The 27,116-nt window shown below is 46.3% G+C and overlaps 1 protein-coding gene across 5 annotated transcripts in view; it reads right to left on the bottom strand.

Annotated features, from left to right (window-relative positions):
* Positions 1-27,116, bottom strand: part of TEP1 (telomerase associated protein 1) — a 2,409,067-nt gene that overhangs the window by 353,626 nt on the left and 2,028,325 nt on the right. For all 5 annotated transcript variants that reach the window (XM_069651741.1, XM_069651744.1, XM_069651746.1 and 2 more), the window contains 2 exons: positions 9,923-10,076; positions 5,139-5,351 (listed from right to left, as the gene is read on the bottom strand). In XM_069651741.1, coding sequence (XP_069507842.1) covers positions 5,139-5,351; positions 9,923-10,076 — 367 coding nt within the window. The remainder of the gene's footprint in view (positions 1-5,138; positions 5,352-9,922; positions 10,077-27,116) is intronic.

Genomic DNA, 27,116 nt, shown 5'->3' with positions numbered 1-27,116 from the left:
AACCAACCTACCTGTATGTTTAGAGGGAAGGAAAGATTCAGGCCACATTCCTTGGTGGGGCAAAAACGCCACACCAGCTCTCCCTATGTACGCCGACAACCATGGAGCACAGTAAACCCTTGAATAAGCATGCTAGTGATTCCAAGAGTGCACTGAGGTCACACTGCATATTTAAAGCTTCAGTGAAGGTAAACTAGAACAGCAGTGGCCAATATGAAGTGGGTAACATCAATAGAATTGCAAACCAATTAAAGGATCAACGCAGAAAGGGCAAATAAACAGATTCAAGGTGGGTCCAACACCAGAAAGACCAATCCATGAGCTGGTTTACACATAGACCCTTTAGCTCAGGAGTATAAAAAGAACCAGGGAAAACCATTAAGGGTGATAAACCTGGAAGAAGCAGACATGCTGTGCACAGCTCCCTGGGGAAACATGGAGACTGCGCCCTGGACCAAGGCAGCCCATCTGATAGCAATATTGGAGCAAAAACTCTGACAAATACAATGCAGAATCTGGTTGTATACTAATTGACCTTTTCACAATTGACCTTGGGAGAATTGACCTCGGGAGAACTGACCAAATTTAGAAGGTCAATTAGGACATGTAAGCGGGGGGAAACCCCTCGCAACTCCCCACCCAATCTAAAACCCCGTGCAACTCTCCACCCAATCCCCTTATATCATTTATAATCCAAAACCAACCCAATACATATATAAAATAACTAAAATAATATAAAGGTCAATTGTGCAGAAGGTCAATTAGGACCACTATAATTAGGTAAATTGTGCAAAAGGTCAATTGTAAAAGGTCAATTTGGGTAATACCGCAGAATCTCCAGCATTAGGATCCACTGTGGGCAGGACGTGTTACCCACAGCGGTGTGTCGCTACAGATACCAAAGGCTAAATGGAATGCCAGAGAATTGTGCAAGGGAAGCTTGAACTACAAAAAAATTCTAAGATGGAGAGACACCTGCAAGGAGAGAGAGAATCTTGACTGCCTGACAAGGACCCAGATGGAGAGGTAAGAAATACATTTTCTATCTAATAAAGACAAGAAATACTGGAGAGGTCTATTTGATGAGAAGACAGGAGACACTGGAGTGGTCTAGATAAGAGACTATTTCTATTTGGGTAACAGCGACAGGAGCCCCGATCCTAGGGTTCCTCGCTGCTCTACCGAACCAATAGGGAGGAAAAGAATGGACATTCTAAAAAAAAGCTATGAATTAAATAACAGTTTTCAGTATCTTTCTAAACTCCAGGACAGTAAGGATTTCCTTTATCTCTAGTGGACGATTATTCCATAGCTTCATACTACTACCTGTAGCGCTGCTTCCAAAGGCTCTGGATCTAACAGAACTAGGTAACAAGAGCACAAGATGAAACGAAGATCTAAATGGTCTGATGGAGCAAAACCAAGTAATGCTGGCTCATATAGGGGGGGGTAGAGACATAAAATATCTTTGGTATTATGGTTAGAAGTCTGACTTTTATTTTTCTCTCGATTGGGTAGCCAATGCAGCACTTTCAACACAGGGGGCATATGACACTGTTCACCGCTATTTGTCTGAATGCAAGTTGAAGCGTTTTTTAGTGTGATATCTTTTTCTTGGTATTTTTCAACAACATCACTTACCATTCTACAATTGTTGGTGTAAAAAAAAAAAAGAGAAACCAATTAGAATCAACATTGCGCAACCCATAACTATGCTTATTTAAAGGTTATACCCTCCTCCCTCTCTCTTCTTGCCCCCTCATTCTAACCCTTTCATAGTCTGGCATTACTCCGCTCTTTTGGCCAAAAGAACAAGTGCTGCAAATGTTTGTACAAAATCAAGTGTTTGCCACTACTTTGCATTGCAGTTTAAATTAGCTGCAGCGTTTTGAAGAATCCGAAGATGTCTGATAGACTGTTTAGTTAATCCTGCACAAAGACAGTTGCAGTAGTCTACTTTCGCCCCAGCCTCGCGCCAAGGTGGCACAATCAGCCACAAACATCAAGGCTCAAAGTTGTCTTAAGATCATGATGTAATGATGGATGGAACTTAACTTAAACTATTTATTTGTGGGACAAAAGACAATGAAGAGTCAGGAATCATACCCAATGATTTCACCTGGTCTAAAACTTGAATAGTGTGTTTTGGCCCAGAGAGAACTACAGATCTGAGTAGCTCTCTTACATGGGAAGGAGGAATAAATATACATTCAATTTTTGCTGATTGAAGCTTAGCCAGTTGAATGACATTCAATTCGAAAGGACCAGAAACATGGATCAAGTAGAAGCAGCATTGATCTGAGTGTAATATGTAGAATTCTGAATTCACAGGTCAACCAACAGGTTGTGTAGAGGCTTTACAAATATGTTAAAAGTTAAGGGTGAGATGCACGAGCCCTGTAGCACAACACATAGCAGGACCTCATTTAAAGACATACAGTTGTTAACCTTTACTCTTGACCATCTGTTAGAAGGTTAAGCAAATCAACAGTGGTATCAGAAGCTACAGCGGATATCGTCAGGTGATTCAAAAGTATTGTATGGTTGAGGGTGTCAAACATTGCTGAAAGATCAAGAAGCATCGACATCCTCGAATGGCTTCCATCAGAGATTTTTTTTAGAAAAGAGTATTTGACATCCATCAAGGCCATTTCAGCATTTCGATTGGGCCAAATGCTCTATTGTTTATCCCCCTGGAAAAAGCTTGCATTCTAGGTGGTATTGAAACTGCAGTTTAGCACACTTATCCAATAATTGTAACAAACATGGGATGTTAGAAATAAGTCTATAATTGGGCAGGTTATCTTGATCTAATGAAGGATTTTTAAGCAGAGGGATGACCCAGACCTGTTTCAGACTGTCCGGAATCAAATATTTCCAAAAGGGATTATTGAAGATCTATGTACTCACAGGCAACATCACATCAACACATGATTTAATTAGCCAGGAGTTTCAGGGTCAACTGGAATATTTGTGGGGTTTAGTACTTGTATTATATGTTTAGTGTCAAGCACTGAAAGTTCAGGGGTGTGTAAACTAGAAATATCTAATGTGTGTCTGTTATTCAGTTGCAGATCAACATGAAGTTCCCACAAAATACATCCACTTAACCTCATAGGTAAAGCGTTTGAAGGCTTAATTGTGTTTGTGCTGATGAGGGCCGCTACAAACAAGAGAGTTTCATTTACTCTACTATGGCCAAAACAGTGTGTCAACATTTAGACTAGATTAGTGGGTGTTGATGGTTGTCTTCAGTGTGAGATTTATGCATGTTTTTTTAATACACTGTCTAAAGGTGACGGTTGTTGATGTTTCATTTTTGCTATATTGTATCATGAAATCTACAGTTTTTGTATACAATTTAAATATGCCACATGTGTTAAAAGTGTACAAAAAGGTGGCAGGCTGCCCTGCCTTTTAAAATATATTTTTGTAAACATTCCAGAAGATATCTGAATATTGTCTGGATATTGTCTCGGGAGGATAACTCAGGGGCAACATGCTTACCTTGGAAGCAAGACAACACGGAGCAACACAGGTTCAATACCCGGGTCCGCGCTTAGAAACCTCTGGGTATTATGAATGTTATTAATTCATATCATATAATATCATATATTTTCTGATAAACAAATACACTCCTGGAGAGTGTTGCGCTATATGAATCCTAACTAATTTGGACTAGAATTGTGAAGGCTGTTTGCCTCTTCAGAAGTAATTCAGCCCCCGGCACTGGAATTTGTTTGTGTAGAAGGCCTCCTGTTAAGGCAGGGCTGAGTAGAAAGGTTCCCCATTTTTTTTATAGAAAGCACTGAAAGGTCCATAATAAAAATGCATGTGAACAGCTAGGTATACTGGAAGGTGCACTATCCGAGAGCCTAGGATCTGTACAATGTGCCTTCTTGTTGCAAACTGCATGAGAGGACACAGAGTCCAAAAACTTTATCTTTACAGTATTATTTTTTATTAGAGGCATTATGAGGGACAGTTTCCAAATGGTTGGTAACCTTCTCCGTCAGAATCAATGATTGACTTTCGCCTGTGTTAGAGATGGAGATGCCATCCCTAATGTTTTTGATTTTTTGTACTGAAGAATGTCTGCATCTGATTGCAGCAGTTATCTGAAACTGTGAGCTTCGTCTTGATCAACGGGATCTCTTGTAAGAACCTAAAAGAGCTTTAGAGGAACCGGAGGCATTAGATATCATTTTTGACAAATCAAACATTTGGCCACAATAACAGCAGCTTTATATTGTTCTCGCTGACTCTTCAGTCTAAAACAATTTGCTTGGTTAGAATTTCTCGTCCTTCTAGATCCTGCTCTTCTCTTTAATCAAGACTAGAGCCCCACTATACCAGATGTTCCCAATATACTATACCATTGTATTTTGAGACTGTGTAGAGGTCTTTGTACTGAGGAGACAAGAGACCTTCAAGTACAGATAAGAGACTGTGGGAAAGGTCTAGAGAAGAGACCTGTAAGAGGTCTGGAGAAAAGAACCAAGAGACCAGGGACAGGACTCAAGCCGCAGGAACTGATCAACCCAGGGTCTGGCCAAAGAATATTTTTTTTAGTTTGTTTATGGAATAGGGCTGGGCATTGTTAGATCAGGTTTACGATTGTTGGCTAAGTTTGGAGAACATTTTGGTTCTAAGAATAATGTTAGCCCGGAGGGAAAAGGACTTGATAAGAGTAGGTTTGAACTGTTGTGTTGGCTACCATGTTGGAACTGGGGTTATTAGAATAGGGAATCCCTGGAGGGACCGAAACATCTAAGATTAGGATGTGAGACTTTCTTTTTGGTGGGAGAAAAACACATCTGGAGATGCAGAGAGAGCACCTGGGAAACCCACCTTTTTGTTGCCCCATCTTTGACAATTCTTCATAGTTCTAACATTCATTATTTGTAGGTTATTCCCCTTGATCCTATAGTTTGTCCACCCCAAACCCTGAAATCCAAACATATAATAAAACCCACTTACATTCCAAACAGGGTTGGACTGCTTCTGAATTCACACCATCGCCACAGCACCTACCATCATTAGCAATATGCCAAATTCATCACGGGACAGCCATTAGATATTATGATAGCAGAGGGTGCATGGTTCCCTTAAAGATGTCAGAATATCTTGGGATTTACCTGATGCTGAAGCAAGAAGCTGCGGGGAGTGAGCCAGTGCCAGCACTGGACCCTGATGTCCTTGGCACACATGTCGGCACTTGGTCTCCCCATCCACCACATCCCAGATGCGCACAGTCCCATCATTGCTTCCCGAAACCAATGTCTTTTCGTCAAGCCACGTTAAAGCCTGCACAGCGATATCAGGGATGTGACAATCTGCAAATAGAGACCCTAAAACACAAAAAGCAATGGAGTCATTGTTTGGAGACCTAACATTTTGTTCTACGGCAGCTGTTTAACAATCACACAGAATGAAGCACTATGAGGTGCTTTCAGCACCCTTTCATTTCTGGCAAACCTTCCTCCATGCCTCATCCATCCTAAATCATCCTTGCTCCCTTTAAATCACTGCATCAGTTATCGTCTTCTACCTTGCCCTGTCATGCTGCGGTTCTGTTTCTTCCTTTTGTTCATGCACCCATTTATCTTCTTAGCCCTTTACCCTTTTCAGCCCTCTCATTCAATAGACATAATATGATTTTAAAGGGGATTTAATGATAAATAAACAGCAAAGGCTTAAGTACAGAATAAAACATCACTGAGTGTGAAATGTAAGCAAAGAAATGTTCGGATGGCTTCTTCTGAGGTTGAACAAGTGGGTAGTAAGTCTCCCTCGGTAGAACCAAACCGTCCAAGGCCCAGCACCCCTGGATGTGCAATCCATAGAGGATGGCTGTTTTTCACCCTCTGTGATCATCTAACCTCTCCTCCACTTCCTGTCCACTTGGAGTTGTATTTTCATTGCTGATTCTAGATGAGAGGGGTCCTGAACCACTCAAGTCGATTGTTCTGGTTAAGGAAACCACTGATAAGAATGCAGGGATCGCCATGGGCAGTCTGGATTGATCCTTGCCCGGGTTTTAGTAGGTTGGCTGGGGTATTGGAGGGAATTAGGCCACTAGTTCTGGGGCTTACTGACCACTCTCTACGCTTCTATTCTGGCTCCCATCTTCCATGGATCATGTAAAAGCAGCATTGTCTATATAGGATCTTGGATATTTCCCTTTCCCAACCTCTGGGTACCTCTTTTCTCAGTCTACATGTTATCTCTCTCTCCTAACTTTAGGGTAACTCTCTGCCCAACTTCTGTGTTTATGTCTCTCTCCAACCTTTTGAAAACATGTCTACTAAACCTCTTGGTTATCTCTTTTTACATACCCTGTGAGGTATATCTTTCCCCAGCTTCAGGGGAATATTGCTCTACACCTCTTGGGTAGCTTTCCCTCCAACCTTTAATTGAACACTTTATTCAAACACTGGGTTATCTCTCTCCTGCGCCTTCCACTGATGTTTCGCTCCTCATCACTCCTGCGCTCAAATGACAGCTCCTATTCTCCAACTCTCATTCTGCTGTTCTCTCCCAGTCACCTCCTCTCCTCTAGCTCTCCTCCTCTTCTCCCAGTCACCAAACTGCCCAGCCACTTCCACTGCTCCTCCCGTGGGGCACCCTTCAAATCACTTTGATCATCTTTTCCAACACACTCTTTTACTGGATCCCTGCTAACTTTCACCACCACTGATTGCTCTGTGCTCTTCTTATAGACTCTCAACCCCGCCCACAGGATTAGTTTCTGAAAGATGGGTTGCAGGTGTGAGGAGTGCTGACCCCAGACCTGGCTGCAACTGGCCTGTGTCTTTTCATGGGAGGCTTCACCTGTAGTCCAGGTTTCTGACTTCTTCTCGGCTCACCACCATGCTGGATCTTCTCCTCTGGAGGGAGCATCTGGTAGTCGGTTGGTTCTGCGCAATCCTGGTTGCGCTTTTAGAAGCCACATGGTAATGGTTAGGTGATTAGAGCTCTTGAGGTCTCAAGGGCCTACCTCTGTGAAGATGTTGGATAGTGCACACGGCTCATGAGCTACCACCATGAGATCGCAATCATGAAAGTGCTGTTCCTGTTAGATTGTGGGTGGACTTTGCAGGCATTTGGCCCATGTCCTCCCGAGGCTCTTGAAGTGGTACTGTATTACTTAATGGGGCTTGTTTGATTAAGTTGTCCTTGTGACAAGTCCCTGCTAAGCTCACAGGAAGAGATGGGGTGGACCATGTGATCCTCCTGACGACGACCGCTTGGCCCTGAATCCTGTGGTGCGAGGCTGTACCTGGGCCTCTTGGGTCATCCAAACCACAACCGCTAGAGCAAGGCAAGGCGCTTTGTCCTTAGCCCTTTCGTTCCCTTCACATATTGCCCTTCATTAACTCTAATGTTGGCCCTTTCTCCATTAATCCTCTTAGAGCCTTTCTTTAATCTCCATCCCTGCACTGGTTCTGGCAAGCTCCCTTCCAGTCCAGTCAAGACATTTTGTGCCCACTTTCCTTTATCACCCATACACTGGGTCACCTTGGCTTCTGACCTACCTTACTTCATTCCTAGTCCTTATTCTGGCACACTGTAACCGTGTCCCTATAGTCCCATACCTCTAACTTGCTGCAAGCAAAATCGTTCAAACCCTGTTGCCTTTGTCATCACTATTATCAGGATGCTGTACCCACTTTCCTTTTGTTGCTACTACCTCTTCCACTCTTTGCTCATCTTCCCTACTTTACTTTAAACCTTTGTCTGCTGTAGCCTCCTTTCTTTCCTTCCCGTCACCCTGTCTTTCATCTTTCGTACCCCAGTTTTAGCCTGTTGCACTCTAATTCCATTCATTCATTCCTCTAACTCTCTCCTGCCCCACTTCTTTTTTCCTCCACTCTTCCTTTTTCCCAACCCACGACTTTTGTGCCCTTAGCCCTTTCGTTCCCTTCACCTATTGCCCTTCATTAACTCCAGTGTTGGCCCTTTGTGCCCTAATCCCCTTAGTTCCTTTCTTTAATCTCTATCCCTGCACTGGTTCTAAGAAGCACCCTTCCGGTCCCAGTCAGAGCAGGGTGTGCCCATTTTCCTTTACCACCCATACACTGGACCACCTTGGCATCTGACCTATTTATTAGGGACTGCATACAGGGGTGGGCCAACCTAAATATAAACAGGATCTTTCCCAAGGAAATAAAAATATAATATTGCCTCCTTCCTCCAGTGTCTCTTGCAACAGCTTTCACAGTGTCAGGATGAGAGTTCAAGTCTCAGCTACTGTTCCAAAGTCTCAAAGGAGTAACCTCACTCCCCCATGCAATATGTTGCAAAACCCACTTTCTGCTCCTCTGAGCCTAGTTGCAGGCTTTTTGGGGTCCCATACCTAAAGACTAAACCAATCCTTGATGTACCGTAGGACGGTCAGGGTTTGCTTGGAGATCACATTGGGGTCTGCAAGGAGAGAGGCAAAAGGACGAATCTGTACTAGCCTTCCAATCAACTTCTTTCCACCACCTCTCAGAACTACCACTACACTCCCTGGCCCTCTCCGGAATCTCCTCCCCCCTGTTAGATATGCCTATGGCCTGACCTGGCCCTCTGGAACCTCCTACTTCTAGATGACGGTTCGGGTTCTAGATTTGTTCTGTTCTTTTCTTTTGTACCGCTCTCAGTCTCTCTCTCTCTCTCTCTCTGCCACCTTTTATCTCCCCACCCGCTGCATTACCTGTCGAGTTCCCCATGGGTTGGCTCTCTCTCCTCTACTTTTTAATGGATATATTCACCCTCTGAATCAGCTTATTCACTCCTTCGGGTTTCAATGCTATTCCTATGCTGAGGACATACAAATCTTGGTGCACCGCAAACTGGCCCTTCCTCCTACTGCTGCACGGTGCCGTTCCTGTTTGCTGGCCATTCATGCTTGGATAGGTAGCAACTGGCTCTGCCTGCATGGAGAGGAGACAGAGGTCCTGATGGTTGGGGCTCCGCCTAATGCCTCTCCCTGGTCCTCTGAGATCTGACCTTTGGAATTCGGCCCTTTGCCTTTGCCATTGGCCTTTGTAAAAGATCTCGGGCTCACCCTCTCGTTCTCGCTCTCTATGACTGAACGGTCAGTGTGGTTTGCAAAGCCGTCCAGTTTAGACAGTATTCCTCGTAAAGTCCTCTCTTATTTGCCATCTCATTTTTGCCCTCTGGTTGTTTCCTCTTTGGTCTGTGGTTCCATTGGCTATTGTAATCCTCTCTACCTGGGCCAACCTGATTACCTGCTTCAACGCCTTCAGATTACTCAAAACTTGATGGCGCAAGTGGCCGTAGGTGCCCCTTGCCTTTCTTCCGCCTCCACTATTCTCAGAAAGCTGCATTGGGTCCAAGTGGTCGAATGGGTCAAGTTCAAGGCACTTTGTCTTGTCCATAGGGCCTTCTACGGGAGAGACACAGTGTACTTGCAGCTCAAATTCAGGCAGTCTATACCCCCACCCCCCTGCCTTATCGCAGTTCCCCGGTTCAATCGCTCCCGCATGGGTGGCTGCTCTTTCTCGGTTGCTGCGTCTTTGCAATGGAACTGTTTGCCTCTCTCTCTCTCCGTTCCCCAGACAATCATCTGGCATTTCGGCACATGCTTAAAAACTGCCTGTTCATGGTCTTAGCTTGGATTTCTCCCCTCTCTCTTTCGCCTCAGTTTTTGACTGCTAGTGCCATGATGGTGATGGTCCGCTCTTTACAAATAGTCATAACATAATATAACATGACTAGCATGCTTCTGGCTCCTTGCCTCTCTTTTCAATATTTTAATAAACTCACAATCTCTTTTCTCTATGGCTTTCTTGCACCACTTCTTGATTGTTTTTCCCACTTCCTTTTTGTTTAGCCTATCCTCATTCTCTTTAGCCATTATTTTGATCACTCTTTATTCGTCTCTTGTATTTTTACACCCTCTGGTTCTTACCTGAAGACACAGTGTAGATCTTTACGCTGTCACTCTGGTACCCAGTTGCCAAATATTTGTTATCGGGGCTGACAGCCACAGACAAAGCAGGAGAGTGGGGCCCAAGGCCAAACACTCTGAGTAACTGACCCAGGCACCCGGCCCAAACCTGCACCTGCAGAGACAAAGGAGGGGGGTTCATAAAACAGGTAGCATATGAGGGAGTGCATCTTTACGCACAGTGCTGTAGAAGCAGAACAAAATAAACAGCAGAATAATGTGAAACAAGCCTTTCCATTAAAGAACAGTGAAAACTATATATAGTCATATACATAAATCGACAGCATAAATGGACCACCAATTCTATGTATTTCTTTGTCTAGTGTAGCAACAGACTCTGTTTAGCTTTGTGTTTGTTCGCAAAACATTGATTGCTCTTGCGATTGTCACAGGTTTCTTAAATTGTGTTTTCTATTCTGCATCACAATTCTGAATTAGCTCCCATGTTTTTCCCTTTCTTTGTGAAGAACATCTGTGTATTAAACCAGACCCTCATCCTACAGTGAGTGTACAAGAGTCATAGCTGCAGGAAAATGCTCATCTACTCTACTGTATTTTCATTCTTGAGGTGGTTAATTGTAATCCCTCTGGCACGTCTAACATTTTGAATTCGGTGAATTTTCTTGGCGCGTGCGGCTCAAAATTGCAGAGACCATTGTCTTTCATGTTTTTCATTGAACATAATAACATTATAACATACAGACTTGCACATCCATGTATAACTTCACAATAAAACAATAACGTTGGTCTCCCCTCCCTCCCCCCACGCCTACTTGCATATAGTAACAAACATTGCACAACCAATTCCATTACATCCCGCTCGTCTACCATATTACCCTTGCTCCCCTACTCCCTCACCACCATCGCCATACCCAGCACCTATAATGTCCATTACCATTTGCCTCCAACTCCATATTGCTCTGTTCCGGGTCATGACTAGCTGCTTCTTGCAAAGCCATAGTCTCTGTATTCATCCATTTCTGGAGATCCGCCCACCACGCTCTTGCCGCAGGCCCCTTGTGTGCTTTCCAGCCCATCGCTATCCTGCGCTTTGCCATTATGTATGCAAGATCTTTTAGTTTATTTGCATGTCTAATTTTTTTGAGTCTAGTAAAGCCTCCCAGCAGGCAGGGCTTTGGGGATCCAATGTCTAGGGTGATACCTGCACGCGCCAACACTTGGGCTATCTCATCTCAGAATTGCTAAATCTTCACACAGGCCCAGAACAAATGCACCAGGTATGCGTTAACTAATCACATTGCGGGCAGGCCTGTGTTGCCGAATGGCTGAACTTCGCTATTCTTCCAGGGGTCAGGTATGCCCTGTGTGTCACATACAATTGGATCTGCTAGAGTCTGGCATTCCTGTACACCTTCTTGTGGTAAGCCTTTGCTTTGTCCCACATCTCGTCTGACAATTGTTCTTGCAGTTCTGCCTCCCAGCACTGTCTGACCCGTTTCATCCCACAAACCATACTGCCCATCAGCAGCTTGTATATTCTCGATACCTCATGCCTACCCTCTGAAATGACATAAAGCATCTCTAGCTTTTCGTCCCCTTGTAAACCATCTACTTTCGGCCATGCCCGTCTAATTTTCGCTGCCAGTGCTCTGAATTCTAGGAGCTACCCATCTTCCATCATATCTCCCACCGTTGCCACTCCCTTGGGTTCCCAATATTTTCACACGTTCAACCTAATCTGTTTCTCCTCCTCATACAGCGTGACCAGTGGAATCTGTGGAGAATATGATTCCCCAACCCCATTCTCCTTTCCTCTCCTTCCCCCAGAAGCTCACTGTCTCTAGAGCTCTGGTCATCTCTGGGCTGGACTATTGCAACAGCCTCTTTCTAAATCTGCCTGCTTCTACTCTCCGCCCTCTGCAACTTATCCAGAACAGGACTGCGAGACTGGTCCTTGGCCTCAAGCCCAGGGATCGTATCTCTCCAGGACTGAAATCTCTGCAATGGCTTCCAGTGGCTGCGAAGATTAAGTTCAAAACCCTCTGCATCGTCCACAAGGCCTTCTGATGACTGGGGCCTCAATACCTTCAACTCTCTTCCTAAATATCTTCCTTCTCGAGCTCTTCGCTCATCCACCTCCAACTCCCTCAGGGTCAGTCGCTTCTCCAAACAACAAGTTGGTGGTAGATCTCTTTCTTCGGCTGGTGCCTCCCTCTGGAATAGCCTCCCTGCCTCCCTTAAACTTGAGGAGAACCATCTCTGGTTCCGGAAGCACCTCAAAACCTTTCTCTTTGCTTCTGCTTTTTCTCCTCCTCTCCTCTGCTGACCTCCTTGCTGTAACCGTAATTGCACTGGCTACCTGGACACCCTCTTATCTCGGGCCCAGGTCCCTCCCCTGCCAGCGGCACACACCTGCACTGCCCAGCAGCAACCCCTGCACTTGGGGACTGTTTCTGTATCCCTACAGTCCCCCTACCAACCCTTGACACCTGATGTCTGCACTTACCCATGCACTTGCCACATGCTGGCTGTTACTTTACTGTTATTATCTATTCTCGTGTACTGCACTGTCCCTGCCGCTTCCCACGCACTTGCGCGATCTGATTCACACCTGGCCTAGTAGGATCGCTGTCTGTCCTCCCTTTGTTCCCCACCCCTGCCTCGTCGTGCCTTGAAACACTTGTGTATAGGCACGTTATAAATGCCATATCATATCATATCATAACAGCCGGAAAGCTCGCCGCCACATCATCTTCCCTACCTGCAATAATAATTGCGGGCTAGATTCGCAGGGTGCCGTTGTCCATATCACCTCTTTAAGAAAGTATGGGTCTACCGCCGCCTGCAGCAACCGTGACTCCTGCTTCTGTTCATCTGCCAGCCATTTGGTAACAAATTGTAGCTGGCTAGAGACAAAGTATACTTCAAAATCAGGCAATCCAATCCCTCCCTGCGCGTATGGGTTCTGGAGCTTCTGCAATGCCACCCTGCATCTTGAATCCTGCCAGAGGAAGCTCCTACATTTTCCATTCAGCCTGAAAAACGATTTTGTGATATCATACGGGACATTGGCAAAACAGTGCAGTAGCCTCATTAGCACCACCATCTTTAACAGGGCTGCCCTCCCCATCATCAACAATGGTAGCCTGGCCCAGAAAACTATTGAATGCTCTATTTTGTCCATCGCTCTCTGTGTATTCTGCGTGTGCTCGATCTTCGGATCATGGTATATGTCCACCCCTAGGTACCTGAACATATCTATCTCCCATCTAATCGACAGCACCGGCAGTGCACTCTCGGGTTGACCCACATATCCTCCCAACGGGAACAGGCTCGACTTCTGCGCATTACTTGTAATACCTAGCAAGACCGGGTAGCGTTCCAGCACATCTAGGATATACTGCAGGTTAATCTCTGGGTGCTGTAGGTACAGAAGCATGTCATCTGCGTACAGTGAAAGCAGATGCCTACCCCCCGGTGTAGCGATACCTGCTTCTATATATTTTTCTCAGAGGTAGACCGCCAGTGGCTCCAACGTCAAAATAAAAAGCATTGGGGACAACGGGCAACCCCGCCTAGTGCCTTTGCCCAGCCGCCACTGTTCTGAAACAATCATGCCCATCTTAACTCTCGCTATAGGCTCGTTATATAGCAACCGCACACATTTGACATACGTGGGGCCCATACCAAACCTTTCCAACACTGCTATCAACCAGGGTCACCTCACTGAGTCAAACGCCTTGACCGCGTCCAGCGAGGCCACTGCCAAGTGCTCTGTACTGCTCTGGGTGTGATCTATTATGTGGTGCAGTCTCCTCAGGTTACCAGTGATTTGCCTACATGGGAAGTATCCCGTCTGGTCCGGATGTATTAGGTTGACAATTGTTGGTTTGATCCTGTTAGGCAGTAAAGCTGTAAGAATCTTCCCATCTTGATTCAGCAGTGACAGGGGCTGTATAGGAGCCACAATCCGTAGCCGGCTTGCCTGGTTTCAAGAGAGGAATTATTATTGACTCCCTTAGCGACCCAGGCAGGCGGCCTATGCTCAACGATTCGTTGAGCATTGCCAGCAATGGGGCGACGACCTCCACTCTATACTCCTTGTAAAATTTGCCCAGCAGTCCATCTGCTCCCGGAGCTTTACCTGTCGGCCGGTCCCGTATAACCTGTTACAGTTCTTCAGCAATTATGGGGGCCTCAAGTGTATGTGCTACCTCTACATCTACATCTAGTTTGGGGAGATTAATCTCTGACAACGCATCCTCAATCTCAGACATCGGGCATTCTGATGTTTCCTCATATAGTTTCTTATAATATTTGTAGAAGCAATGATTCACCCCTTCTTGAGTCTCGCACAGTGTCCCATCGCTCCCCTTTAGTTCTATAATAGTTTCCCTCTTGGTCTCGCTCTTGTACAGCCAGGCCAAGAGGCGCCCTGGCTTGTCTCCTTCCTTATGTTGTCGCTCCACATATTTCCTATAGCTCAGTTTACACAGCCCATTCCAATGTACCAAGCATTCCTTATGCAAGCGGGCTACTTTTCGTGCACTGTCACAGGACCCGTCCCCTGTCAGCTCAGTGGCTTCCAATGTAGCCTCTGCTTTACCCAGGTCTCTCTCTATCACCTCCTGCATCCCTTTCAATGTTGCCATATCCGCACCACGCACCACAACTTTAAAGGCCTCCGACAGTGTACCTGCTGACTCTACACTACCCATGTTGACTGCAAAATAGTCCTTCACTTCCCCCCTCAGGATCTCTCAAAATCCTGCATCCTTGAGCGCTTCTACCATCAGCCTCCATGTAGGCATCCTAGCCCTGGGGGAAGAAACTGCCACATCACCACCAGGGGTGGAGATCCGAAAGCACTCTCGCCTTGTAGTCTGACTTTGAGAACTGTCCCAATGTTTCCTCTCGGCAAAGACATAATCCAACCTCGTGTAGAGATTTGTGGGGGCAGTGTAGTGAGAGTATAGTCTCTCCTGGGGATGCATTGTCCTCCATACATCTGATATCTTAAATGCTTGTAATAAAGAGTTCAAGGCCTTGGCCGCCGGAGTTGGGTGGGGATATTTATTGTCAGATCTATCTAACGCCAGGTTCAGTGTACAATTAAAATCCCCTCTCCGTATTTACGTTCCGTCCCTGTAGGGGCTGATCTTTGAATACAATGCCCTGAAGTATGCTGCTGTGTCCTGATTCGGCGCGTACGTATTAATCACACAAATCTCCCTATTTTCCACGCTCCCTTGTAATACAACCATTCTACCTGCCTCATCTAGGGAGGTTTTAAGAACTCTGAGCAGAACCCTTGGCACAACCCATATTAGGACCCCTCTGTAATATACTGAATACGACGATCCCACTGTCTGCACACTCCACTTGCGGGACAAGGTACTCAGATTTTCTTTGGTGAGATGCGTCTCTTGTAGTAGTGCAACATCTACCCTCTGTCACTTCAAATAAGCCATACCTCGGTTGCGTTTTATATAACTATTCAAGCCCCTGACATTCCAGGTTACTACTTTGAGTTCCCCCATTACACTTCGAGACAGCCTGCCAAATACTTTCCCCATGTCGCGGCGCCAATGACCACCATTCATGCATTTGTAGGCCCCATTACCCCCTTAACTTCCCCAACTCCCCCCAACCCAGGAAACAATGACCCACCCAACAATAACCCACCCTGGTGCATCCGGTGCAGTGGGTGGATACATAACAGCTAGTATCCGTGCAGTCCGATGCAACTTGGTTCCTGCACAGCGCGGCCTGGATTAGCACCACACTGGTAGCTCCTGATTTGATCACCACTTTGTCATTTTCTTTTCTCGCACGCTGGGCTGTAGTATGTTTCTTCTCAGGGCAATCACAATTAAGCACTACGTTGTTAGCTCCTTATTCAAGCAATTTTCTCACTTCTTTTACGGTTTCCTCATGCGGTTCATGCTGTCACGCTTCCGCAGTCTTGCTGTAGTCTCGGTCTTCTGTTTGCTTTTGTCCTTGGCTGCCTAGATAAACTACATCTTCCGTTGCCATGTTCTGCATGTCCATCCAGTTATGTACATCATCGGGGTTATCTAAAAAGAGTGTGCGGCCCTTGTGGATCACCTTCAATCTGGCAGGGTACAGCAACATACTTTTCTGATTAGTCTCTCTCCGTCTCCTCTTGACCGCTATATAGCACATCACTGCTTTTGGACCTGCAAGGTGTCGTCTGGGTAGGCTGTTATTGTGGCCAACGCTTGTTGGATTGTCCCACCTTTTTGAAAGTGCTCAAGTATCCTTTCCCTGTCGCGATAGTTCAGGATCTTTGCTATTATTGGCCTTGACAGGGCCCCTGGCGGTGGCTTCCTTGTTAGTGCTCTATGGGCTCTTTCTATCGCAAAACCTTGACTAAGAACCCCTGGGCCGATCTCATGCTGCAACAGAGTTTCAATGTACTCAGTCGGATTTGCACCTTCTTCACCCTCCGGGAGTCCAACAATGCGTATGTTGTTGCGTCTGGCCCTCCCCTCAGCATCTTCTGCTCTGTCCTCCAGATTACACACTTGTTGGTGCAGTACTCTGACTTCCTCTGTGGTATCCTTGAGGCCGCTTGTTTTCTCTGCTTGGTTCTTTCGAGCGTACCTGTACATTCCACAAGAGCCCTCACATCCTGTCTGAGCAGAGACATATCAATACTGGTAGCATCTATTTTAGCTTCTAGTGTCTCTTTCAAGGATGCTAACGCCAAGATCTGCTGGTCCCATTCTGCGAGCTTCTGATCTTTCTGGGGTGTTGAAGTTGCTTGTGGAGGACCCACCGTCAAGGGTGCTGTCTTGGTGCATGCCTCCAGGGTCAGTTGTTTCCCTTTGCTCTTCTGATGTTTGGAAGCAATGATTGGACGGCTCCTATCTCGTGATCGTTGCAATGGTGGTGTGTTTTGAGCGTGTCAGTTCCTTTCTTGCGACACTGCCGGCGTGGCAATATGGACCTCTTTTCACCACTCTTGGCACTGGAGCTCTTGGTGTGCTGTCTGGTGCTGTGTGTCCCTACCCTTCTGAGCTACCCTGTTGCTCACTCTTCTGTGGTGTTATCTGCGACAGGGCAGCCTTGCCACTCACGACTACCCCCGTCCAGACCTGGTGTGCCAGTGGATTCCTCCCCACCAGCACCCAGTTTCTATAGAGTGCGCTTATTCATCTTCTTACACCACACTGTGGTGGCTTAGTCAAATCTGAGCAGTAGTACACCTTGGCTGGATGTGACTGGGCTTACTTCTCTACTATGTGCCGAAGAGATCTTGGCCTGAGGCCCTGCCAGGTTCCTTCAGCGATGCCCTGAGAACTGTCTTTCTTCCAGCTAAATATCTGCCATGCCCTGCTGTTGTGTCTTCTCTCAGTTCGGAAGCCTTGCGCACGCAGTGGACCTCTTGGCTATGCAATTGCTACCAGAGCTCTTTGTTGTCTGCCCGCCAGGTCTTTGTCCTCTCAGTCCCCTGACTGAAGCCACAGCTCTAGAAGCCCCCCTTACTGCCCCCACAACTTGGGTAGTTGCATGTTGCCATACACACATCTGGTGTCAGTGGGAGATCCAGAATGGGGATTAATGTGCCCGCTTGGAGTCTCTTTCTTGGATGCACTATTCCCATTCCGGCCCAGGGGGCATATATAAAAGCCCTTACTGTGACCGTGGTCTGTGGGCTGTGCCCAGCGTTCTGGCCAGTGCTTGCCTCTCTCCCTCCTCCGTACTTCTTCCCACTCTGTTTGCGGTGTGTGATTAGTCTTTTGCCACTCCAGCCCTTTGTGGGTCTTTTTGTACCTGGCGCCGCTCTTGCTCGGGTCACTTGGTTGGCTTCTCTCATAGTGTGTTACCCTGGCAAGCTTCACATCACGTTCCATGAGCCATTACTTGTGGTCACGTCCTGGTTCCCGGGCCCGTGCTCTTCCCAGGGGGTTGGGGGGGCTCCCGTTCCTTCACTTGCCACTTAACGTGCTGCAGCGGTCCTCTTAGTGTGTGCAACTGCTTGAATTGCCAGTGATCTGCCATTCTACTGCCGCCGTCCCCAGTCTTTGGTCCGCAGTCACCGCTTCTACGGTCGGAAGGCAGGCAGACTGGTCACTGTGCAGCCCTCCGTGCTTTCACTGGTGTCCATGGCATGCACGCATTTGCACACAGCATTTGTTTCGTTACACTGCCGTTGTTGTGGTTATTCGCCACTGCAGCGTGTCTCCAAAAGTTATCCGGGCGCCGCTGCCCATTTATTGTGCGCCGAGCGTAGAGCCCAGAGCAGTCATACGGAAACACACTGTCTCATCGGAGCGTGGGTCCTCACAATCACTTCTTCCAGCAGTACCCAACCGTCCCTCCGGACTGCGTTGTCTGTGTGCACACTCCTCTCGTATACTGCACACCAGTATCAGCTACTAGGTCACAAAGACTGCATCCCAGTGGCGACAGTATTTCTATCGCTCCTCGCTGCCATCCACCAGCGTTCCGCAGCCTTTCCTTTGTTCTACGCCGCCATCTTGCTGTATGCTCGTCCGAATAACCACTCCAACACTGAACGGCTCTCATTACTTGGGCAAAGTAACCAGACTACATCAAGATATGCTCGCCCAGTTCACCAACGGGGTGCTGCCATTTCCCAGTCGTAGGTTTCCCAAAAACCTCATTTTCAGCATTACTGCATGTGAGGATCACAGGAGCTCATCAGGACATGTCCTATTCCATGGCTCTGTAGCCACGCCCCCCCATCTCTGACTAGTATTATTGGACTGGTATTGGAACTTTATTTTGGAACTGGTAGCTTTGCTCTGCTTGGACATTATTTCAGGGGACTCAGCACACCTAGTGCTCGTAATCGGATTGAATTTGGAACCTGTTTTCAGTACCTGGACACAGTCTTTTTGTGACAAGATCATTAAACTGCACGCTTGTGCCGTGCAGGAGGGATTTGCTTGTCCATGTCTCAAGGGACCAAGTGCTTAGGTGGATCCGCAAATCTCCAAGCCCTTTCCAGGTCCTATCAAGAAACATTGGCTAGGGTGGCAGAGCGCTAATAAACCTATTGCTGGGTTGTTACACACTTATTTTGTTCATTTTTTTCAGCCTCGAGAGACAGCATGGCTGGCATTGCTCCCACCTTTTACCCAAGAAGTCAACCAGTGGTTGTCATATTGGGAAGAAAGTAGTTTTTCGGTTTTGCTTTGGACACCTGGAGTTTGCGCCAGTTGTCCCACGGGGTGACACCACGCGGTGACAAATGGGTGTGGCAATACATCAAGAAGTGGGTGGAGCTTGAAATCACATGGTGATAGGAGGATGATGCCTAGAGAAGGGTTGGCAGAAGACATCAGGATGTGGCAGAAGTGTGATAGGTGGTGGGGGGAAGACATCAAAAGGTGGTTTGAGGGTGATATCAGGAGGTGATGGGAGGACCAGCACAGAAGATGGTGGAATCTGAGCATCAGACTATGGCTGCTAGTCAGACCAGGAAGCAGCAAAAGGGCACACTTCACAGAAGGCAGGTGGTAGCATTGAGAAATGAAGTCGTGAAGCACACAGTGGCAGGAGAAACAAGAGTGCGCCATTGAGGAGGAACAGCATCGGAAGAGGTGAAAAGAGGTTGTGAAGAGGAAAGAGATCAGCTCCTTAGTAAAGGGGAAGTGGTAAGGCCCTTTTAAAACCGTCTCCAGAGACTTGAAAATGCAAACCCATGTACATCAGCCGTAAAATGAAAGAGAAACTCTACGAATACTGGCAGCTAGAGGCAGAAGCGCAGCAACATCTAAAGAATTTGAAAGAGGACAGGAGGTGGTTGCATACCAACAATATCAGACCAACAAGTGTACCCTGGAGATTATGATTGATGGGTGCAACCCGAATCCTTATGAACTTTATATATAAGAAGGGCTTTGCAAGTGTGAACCGTTTCAGTTATTGAACTTGGGAAGTGTGGTTCCAGAAACCTACTCTGGGCAAAGCGATCCAGATTAATGTACCACCCTGACCATTCAAGAAGGACATTTTATTTTATTGTGGAAATGTGCATTATCTTCAAAGCAGCCATTTAAAGGGTTTGTGCAGAAAGTAGATGAATAACCTAAGATTGATGGAGGGGAAAGCAAGCAGGTTTGTGATCTGTCCAAAACTGGCTCACATAATACTTTTTTGAAGATCACTAAGAGAAGTAATGAAACCCTTCAGAACCATACACCCTGATTGGTCCAGTCTGTTGATCCATGCCCATGCGATAACAGGACCAATGTGTAGATTTACAGACTGGTATTTATTCTCTTGTTGGATCCATTGGGCCTTTTCAATACGAAATTTACAACGGGATGTGGAGGAAGCAATTATGAAGAACACCCTCAGAATCATGTTCCCTTATTGTACAAAAACAACTCATCTTCACGTTATAGAATCTCTTCTGCGTCCTGCTCGCATGCCATCTACACTGATTCACTGGGGAGACCGCCCTTCGTGAGCCTTCGCTTTGGCCCACCATTTCCACCAGTATCAGCATTTGCCACACTTATTTGTGCCTATCACAGGAACAGTTTGGACACGGTTTTAAGTGGCAATGAAGTTATGACCGCTTTTTGGAACCTTCTTATTGAAATCTGACAGAGAAACAACAGCATTGAACTCTTTAAGTGTATTTGTAAATGCATGCTGTTCCACTGATAAGTATGTGACCACTAAGTGCTTGACCAGCTACTTCAAGGAATCCTCATTGAGGTTCAAGTTCCTACACTCCTAACAGTGCTGAAGTGTTGCTTTAAAGGGTGCAGACATTTTTGGTCGTACAGCATATAATACAAACGCTAATGAAGGTGGCCGATGTCTCATAAGAGCTGCTTGGGAGAGCTACTACATAAACGAGGCAAATCAAAAGGCGGCTGGCTAGGATGCAGAAAGGGTTTAGCATTCAAAATAGTCCATTAGTTATGCGGCTAGATGGGAGACAGAAAACTAAATCGAACAGGACCACTTTTGGCAAAACCAAAACGTTTTCCTGACCATGGTGACCAACTGATCAGGTTTAAAGCGCTTGCTCCCCTGCATAGGCTACCGCAGCAGAAAGGCATTTACCTTTTTGGCACTGTCGGTCCTTTTTAGTTTGGGCTATAACTAAGCTGCAACTATTGCATTAGAATACAGACGGGGAGAATTGGCATATGAGGAGGGACAATAAGCTTATGGGTGTTGTTTGGTTATTTCGCCACCCATTGATGGCCCACGGCAATCCTAATCCCTATGGCCATTCCCACCCAGTTCCTGTCCCTCCCTGGCCAAAACACCTGCTCATGGGAACTCTTTCAGCTCGCTTTAATCAAGCCTTACCATTAAACTATTCACTAGAAGCTTCCTGTCAGTCTTTTTTCAAAGCAGTTTTCTGAGTTAATGATTTAATTGGATTTGTAAACGCACAAGCAATGAAATAAAATGTCTTAACCAGATCTGGCTTTAGCCACTCTATTTATAAGCACTACCTGTTTATGAGTGTCCTTCACTGAATTCATGTTAAAAACAAGTATTGGCAAAGCCAACTGCTATTAGATGCTGAGGTACTCGCACCAATTTAGCACCCATTACCATTAATAGCCACTTGAAACACTTGTGTATAGGCGCGATATAAATGCCATATCATATCACTGAGGCAGTGCCTGGAAAGTGCTTCTCCCATGCCTGCACAAAAGCCCAAACTGTTGGCATTGACAGTGCTTATTTTTATTTATTTTTTTTTAGTAATTTCGCAGGTGTGTGTCAGTTTTGCACACCCCTTATTTCTGACAACCTCCCACTTAGCCACGGAATTCTCCACTCTCATCTGAAGAATGCCGGCATGCAAGGCCCATCGAGTTAAGCCTCGCCTCAGCCCTCTGTGCTCCGCCTGAGGAGGCAGGGGCAACCACTGGCAATGACAACTCCGCCCTTCCTCCTCTTGAGGTACAGGAAATAAGAGTAAGAGGAATAATAGACAGCCCCTGCTACCGCGTGTAAAAGCGTAAACAATCCGGCTTAAAACACTAGAGAGAAAGAACGCTATTACCATCACGGCAGCAGGTCAACAATAACCACGGGTTAGATCGTGTCTGAGCGAAGCAACGCCCCACCTCCTCCGCCAGCAGTCTAGGCCCAAGGATGAGGCATGTTAGCCCCTAAAGGGTTCAGTTAGCTGCTCAAACACTCTAAGCGTCTACTTCCCCACACGGTAGCCTATGGATGCTGTGTGGCAACGTGGCAGAGGACTCCACCCGGGTCGCCTCTTCCACGGCCTCGAGAAAGTAACCATGAGAAGAGATGAAGAGCACTGACGCGGCCCCATAACTCCCCAACCCACTCAACAAACGAGTAAAATACCCTATGAGAATTATATTAGCAGTAACCAAGAAATTCATTTTCCAAACTTGGTGTGCTTGGGTGTACAGTCAATCGACACAAAGCTGCACATCGAAAAAAGCTATAGGACAATATGATAGAAAACAGACAGGAAACGAAACTATCAGAAATCTGGATTCGCCAGCTTTAAGGTTTAGCATGGGCTGAAGTAACAGCGTCGGGATGAGGGGCACAACTTTTCTGTTGTGACTGAGGGAGCTGTTCCCTGAATATTGTACGTAGATCTCTGTAACAGGCATGGGAAGCCATCTTACCCTGATAGGAGAATCCGACTGCAAGATACAAGCAGCAGGCACGTTAACATCCTGAACTATCTTAGACACGGAATATGATTAGGATAAAAAAAAATTTAGATTTTCTTGGGATCATGGAAGTCTTAGTAGGAAACATCTGGAGAGGCACAGGTGGCAGACCCCTATATTAGAGGCACCATTACAGTCAACTGTAGCTTTAAACGTCACCTTATTGGGTTTTACACTTAGCACTCTAGTGGATCTACAAGAGATGGGGCCTCCCGTGGGGCCTGCATGTGACTACTGGCAAGCGCTTTGCTGTTGTGTTGATGTGTGCAGTTCAGGAGAAACGGATCATTTTGTGTGTGGGTCTGTTTCTAGGCTGATAGTTTTAGGAGCACTTGAGGTATCGGTCCAGAAGTGAGTCTCGTGAGCCCATAGTGCGAGGAAGCACTGGCCAGGACTTTGACGTATGAGGCGATTGGCGAGGTGTTTCGTTCGTATGTTTGATCTCCATAGTGAGCGGTGTTTAGTTTTCATTGGGGAGGCTTAGTTGGTCTGCATATTGCGTGTTGGAGCGTAAAATTTGAGCAAATTAATGTGAGACTTGGAAGGGCCTTTGGAGCATCCACCGGGTGTGGCCTTGTCAACATACTGGCAATTTTGTATCTTGGGTAGCATAAATCCTAAGGCAATCTTTCATTTGCGGATACTCCTGCCAGTGACCCGCAAGCATCAACTGATCACAAATCACACTGGAGAAAGACATAGAGAAGTGGGTAACATTTGGTCCAAGTCAACGGTGGAGTGAAAATGTTCTAGAAAAATCCTCGGTAGAGACACCTAGGATGATAATTGTAGTGGTAAACCTAGAAGCAAAACCACAGCGGCCAAAATTGGAGTGGCACACGTAGGAGCTCAATCACAGCAGAACAAAATTATTGTAGGACATAGGGTAGCAAATCTCCGCAGGAAGAAACAGTGGGGAAGCAAAAAAGTGTAGTGGGACACATGGGAGCACAAGCAGTGGGACACCTATGAGCAGAAAATCACAATGGGCAATCTGCGAAGAAAGTATAATAGTGAGCAGGTTAGTGAGAAGCTCAAACAATGAAGAGGCCAGATATAACAAGACATAATACGGCACAGCAAAGCATTAAACGGGCATTAAAAGCCATAGCAGGCCTAACAAAGCACATTACAGTCTCTCCCTGCACTCCTACCGCTGGCCTCTACATGTAGCTCCCGACTGTCAAACCCGGTCTCTCTTGCTAATACTTTGGGCACCATGTGCAACAAGGATCAGGGAATTTGCAGATCAGGAGAGGGAGTTGACTAAGCGCTCCACTTATTACTCTAAACAAGTGCTAAGGGAATAGCACACCATATGAAAATTCCAGGGGCTGGTTTCACCTTCTGTAGTGCGTTGGATGGCAGGCTTTATCAGGTGCTGTGCTGAATCGTGCATGTCGGGACTTTTAACCACCAGTCCAAGCCCGCTCATCAAAGAACAGCGTTTGTCAGGCATTCGTAGGCGATCAGGGAGGGACCTAAATCCCTGCTAGGGTATTCCCATTACCCAAGTGGCTCCTTCAGGCCTTAAACGCCTCCTACACAGGACCCATGGGCCAAAAATGAATCCTCCTCTACCCGGCAACTTCACCTGGTGTTGGTGGGGCGGGGGTTGATGAGAATAGCAGGATGGATACAAGATGGTGCATGGATTCCTTGTAGTGCCCCGTGAAGCAGGGTGCACAGTCTCTTTGCCTAAATGGGATGCCCCGGTGACAGGAAGTTGAAGGGAAGCATTGTGACAGTCAACAAAAACGGGTTGTAGATAGAGTACGAATAGCAATCCAACGCAACGACAATGCAATCCCGGTTTTGTGGTATCCCTTGCTCCATACCAGGTACTGATTTTTGCTATAGGTCATTGGAAATCTCTACTCAAGAGTTAAATAAGGAACCATAACTTAAGACAGAAAGTTCCAAGACAAAGGCGTGTTTTGTTTCCCCCGGGCAAGGAATGTGAAGGCTGCCCACCTCAGACGCAGGCAGCAACCAAGGGTCCATCATTTCTCAAAAAGAAACATGCATTCTCAGGCAAGTATGGAGTATTTAATGTTTGGGTATGGGAGTAGTGTGAGGGACACCAACTAAATAGTAAAAGGGTGGGTCTGTCAGGGATGATCTGGTGTGAACTGTCACCACAGGGGCACTCTGGAGCCCCGAAGGACCAGCCTCAACCCATAAATAGCTGCATGAATTATAGGAAAAGTGCTCGCCTTCAGGAATAAGATGGTGTCTTCACTAATGTCTACACACTATTTCTCCTTTTACACGATTTGTTATGATTTCTGGAATGCAGATCATAAATGTATTCTTGTAAAAACCTATGAAATATGTTTTAGCCGTGAGGCCCTATTCGGATTGCCTGCTCATTTTCAAATAGTAAAAAAATGATTTCCATCATGACAACGTTTAGGAAGATCCGAGACACTAGAACCGTGTCTCATGGTACTTTGTACTTCTTACAGAGTTGTAAAGCTCTGCATGTGAGATTTGTAATAGCCTCGTTTCTGCACATTACATATGGTGGTTCTACGATGCATACGAGTCATTTACCATGAGATGGTATTACTAAAGCAAAACAAACTAAATTCAACAAAAACACATGTATGTAGTTTCAGTTATTCCTGCCACCACCTGGTGAAAGGCCTACTGCACCACAACAAGCAAAATTATCCTTCAACGTTTGTGCCCTTGCTGAGATGATGGCAAGGGCTACAGACTGTCAGACGGAGATGGCACTGGCCGGAATCTAAAGGAAGCTGCTACTGGCTGTAAAATAGAAGTTGTCGCCCAGAAATGTAGCAGATGCCAACCGATAATAGTGACGAAAATTCTCAATGAAAAATCATTTTTGAATTAATAAAATGTCTGACATTTAACAAAAATTATAACTACTGAGGATAGTCACCGAAAGCTGACCAAACTTTACAATGCAATGATGGCTATATATTTTTTAAAGTGGTAGGGCTAGTTAGGAAAGATTTCTCTTTTAGGCAACTTTCCCCTCCATATTTTATGGACCCACAAATGTTTTGCTTTTGGTTTTGACCTGTCCTGACGTTTTACAGAGAAGTAAAGCCTTCAGCTTCACTTCCCTGGCCTTTTTGCTCATTTTGTCACAGGGAAAAGGATCAGTCCTTCAGACTATTAGTACTGGGAAACTATGTTCCCCTTTTGTATTTTACTTTTTAACCTGTTTGGGTAACCTTTTAACAGTGCTGACAGCATTTTCCAATGCAGTGATGTGGGGATACTTTTGTATCACCCTAGTCTTTTAACACTGGGGATTTTTTGTGACTTTTATATGCGACTAAAAACAAGCTGGTGGAAGCAGTTACATTTTTACAATTGTTGCAGTACTTTTAGTGTGCACATTCGCATTTACCGCGCCTGGCTACTAAACATGGCTAGTGCCCTAAAATAGCCTTGTTGAGCGATTTTTCGTTTGTTCTTTGGTGATATTGTTCCTTGGCCTTCTTCCTGCCATCTCAGGTCAGGAAATCCCTAATGGTCATGCATTTGCCCGGGAAGGATGATGTTTTCGTGGTCTACTGCCTGCCATTTGTGTGTAGACCTAGCAAGTGGGTAGGACTGTCTGGTCCCATTCCACAACCGTGCGCCAGAGAGTCTGGAAGGCATGCATAAGTGAAACCTATAGTTGACCCTGATTGCGACACTAATGCCTGTTAGGATGGTGCAGATCCGTTTCCATTGGTGGCTTGGGCTTGCTTCCAGCCAGCATTTGGCACCAGAAGACTCCTCCTGCACCCATTTCTTCAGATCTGCTTTGGCACACTTAATATCCTGTGTAGAAGAGCAAATTAATGAAGATCTGTGGAGGACTCCCTGAGAGGCCTGGAGACCCTTCCTGCATTTGTCCCGGTGAAGCCCTGCTGTACTACCAGATCTGAGAAGGCCCTCTTCGGTGCTTCGACCTTTGGACTGGTGGAACCAACCAGTCTCAACGCCTTCTCGAGATTCAGCCATCGGGAGCCCTTGGAATTGTACAGGACCACTCAGTGGACCGACCAGCTTCAAATTGTGTTACATCGGGAGCGTGGCTAGCAGTGCTGGCTATATGGGCGTTCTGCTGATGGCCTCTGCATAAAGTCCAGACATTATACATAAATCAGGCTTCTATCCCTTTTCCGCAGCTCCTGAAATATGTGGATGAGAGAGTAATGCTGAATTCAGCCCGGGAATCGAGGTGCAGACTAATCGCTACAATGCCGTTTCAACGGTATGGTTCCAAGAGGACACCAACATAGAGTTGAGGGACCCGCCCGCCCACATATTCTCCAACTCAGTCATCTATCATCGGAACCGGAGGACCGTTCGCTTAGATTCTTTCACCCAAGATTGGAGCCGCTGTGGTGGGAGCACGAGGCGGTGGCTCGCTGAAGTTGGCAAAGGAAAGAGCTTGCTCCTCACGGTGACAATACGCAGGTACAGCGCGTGTGAGGGAACGTTGTTTTGCCTTGGGCATTATCTGGCTTGAGCTC

Source organism: Ambystoma mexicanum, chromosome 3p (genome assembly GCF_040938575.1).
Source record: "Ambystoma mexicanum isolate Mex_15411 chromosome 3p, UKY_AmexF1_1, whole genome shotgun sequence".
Classification (NCBI taxonomy): Eukaryota; Metazoa; Chordata; class Amphibia; order Caudata; family Ambystomatidae; genus Ambystoma; species Ambystoma mexicanum.
Note: the sequence above shows the minus strand (reverse complement) of the source record. Positions and strands in the feature narration are given on the sequence as shown.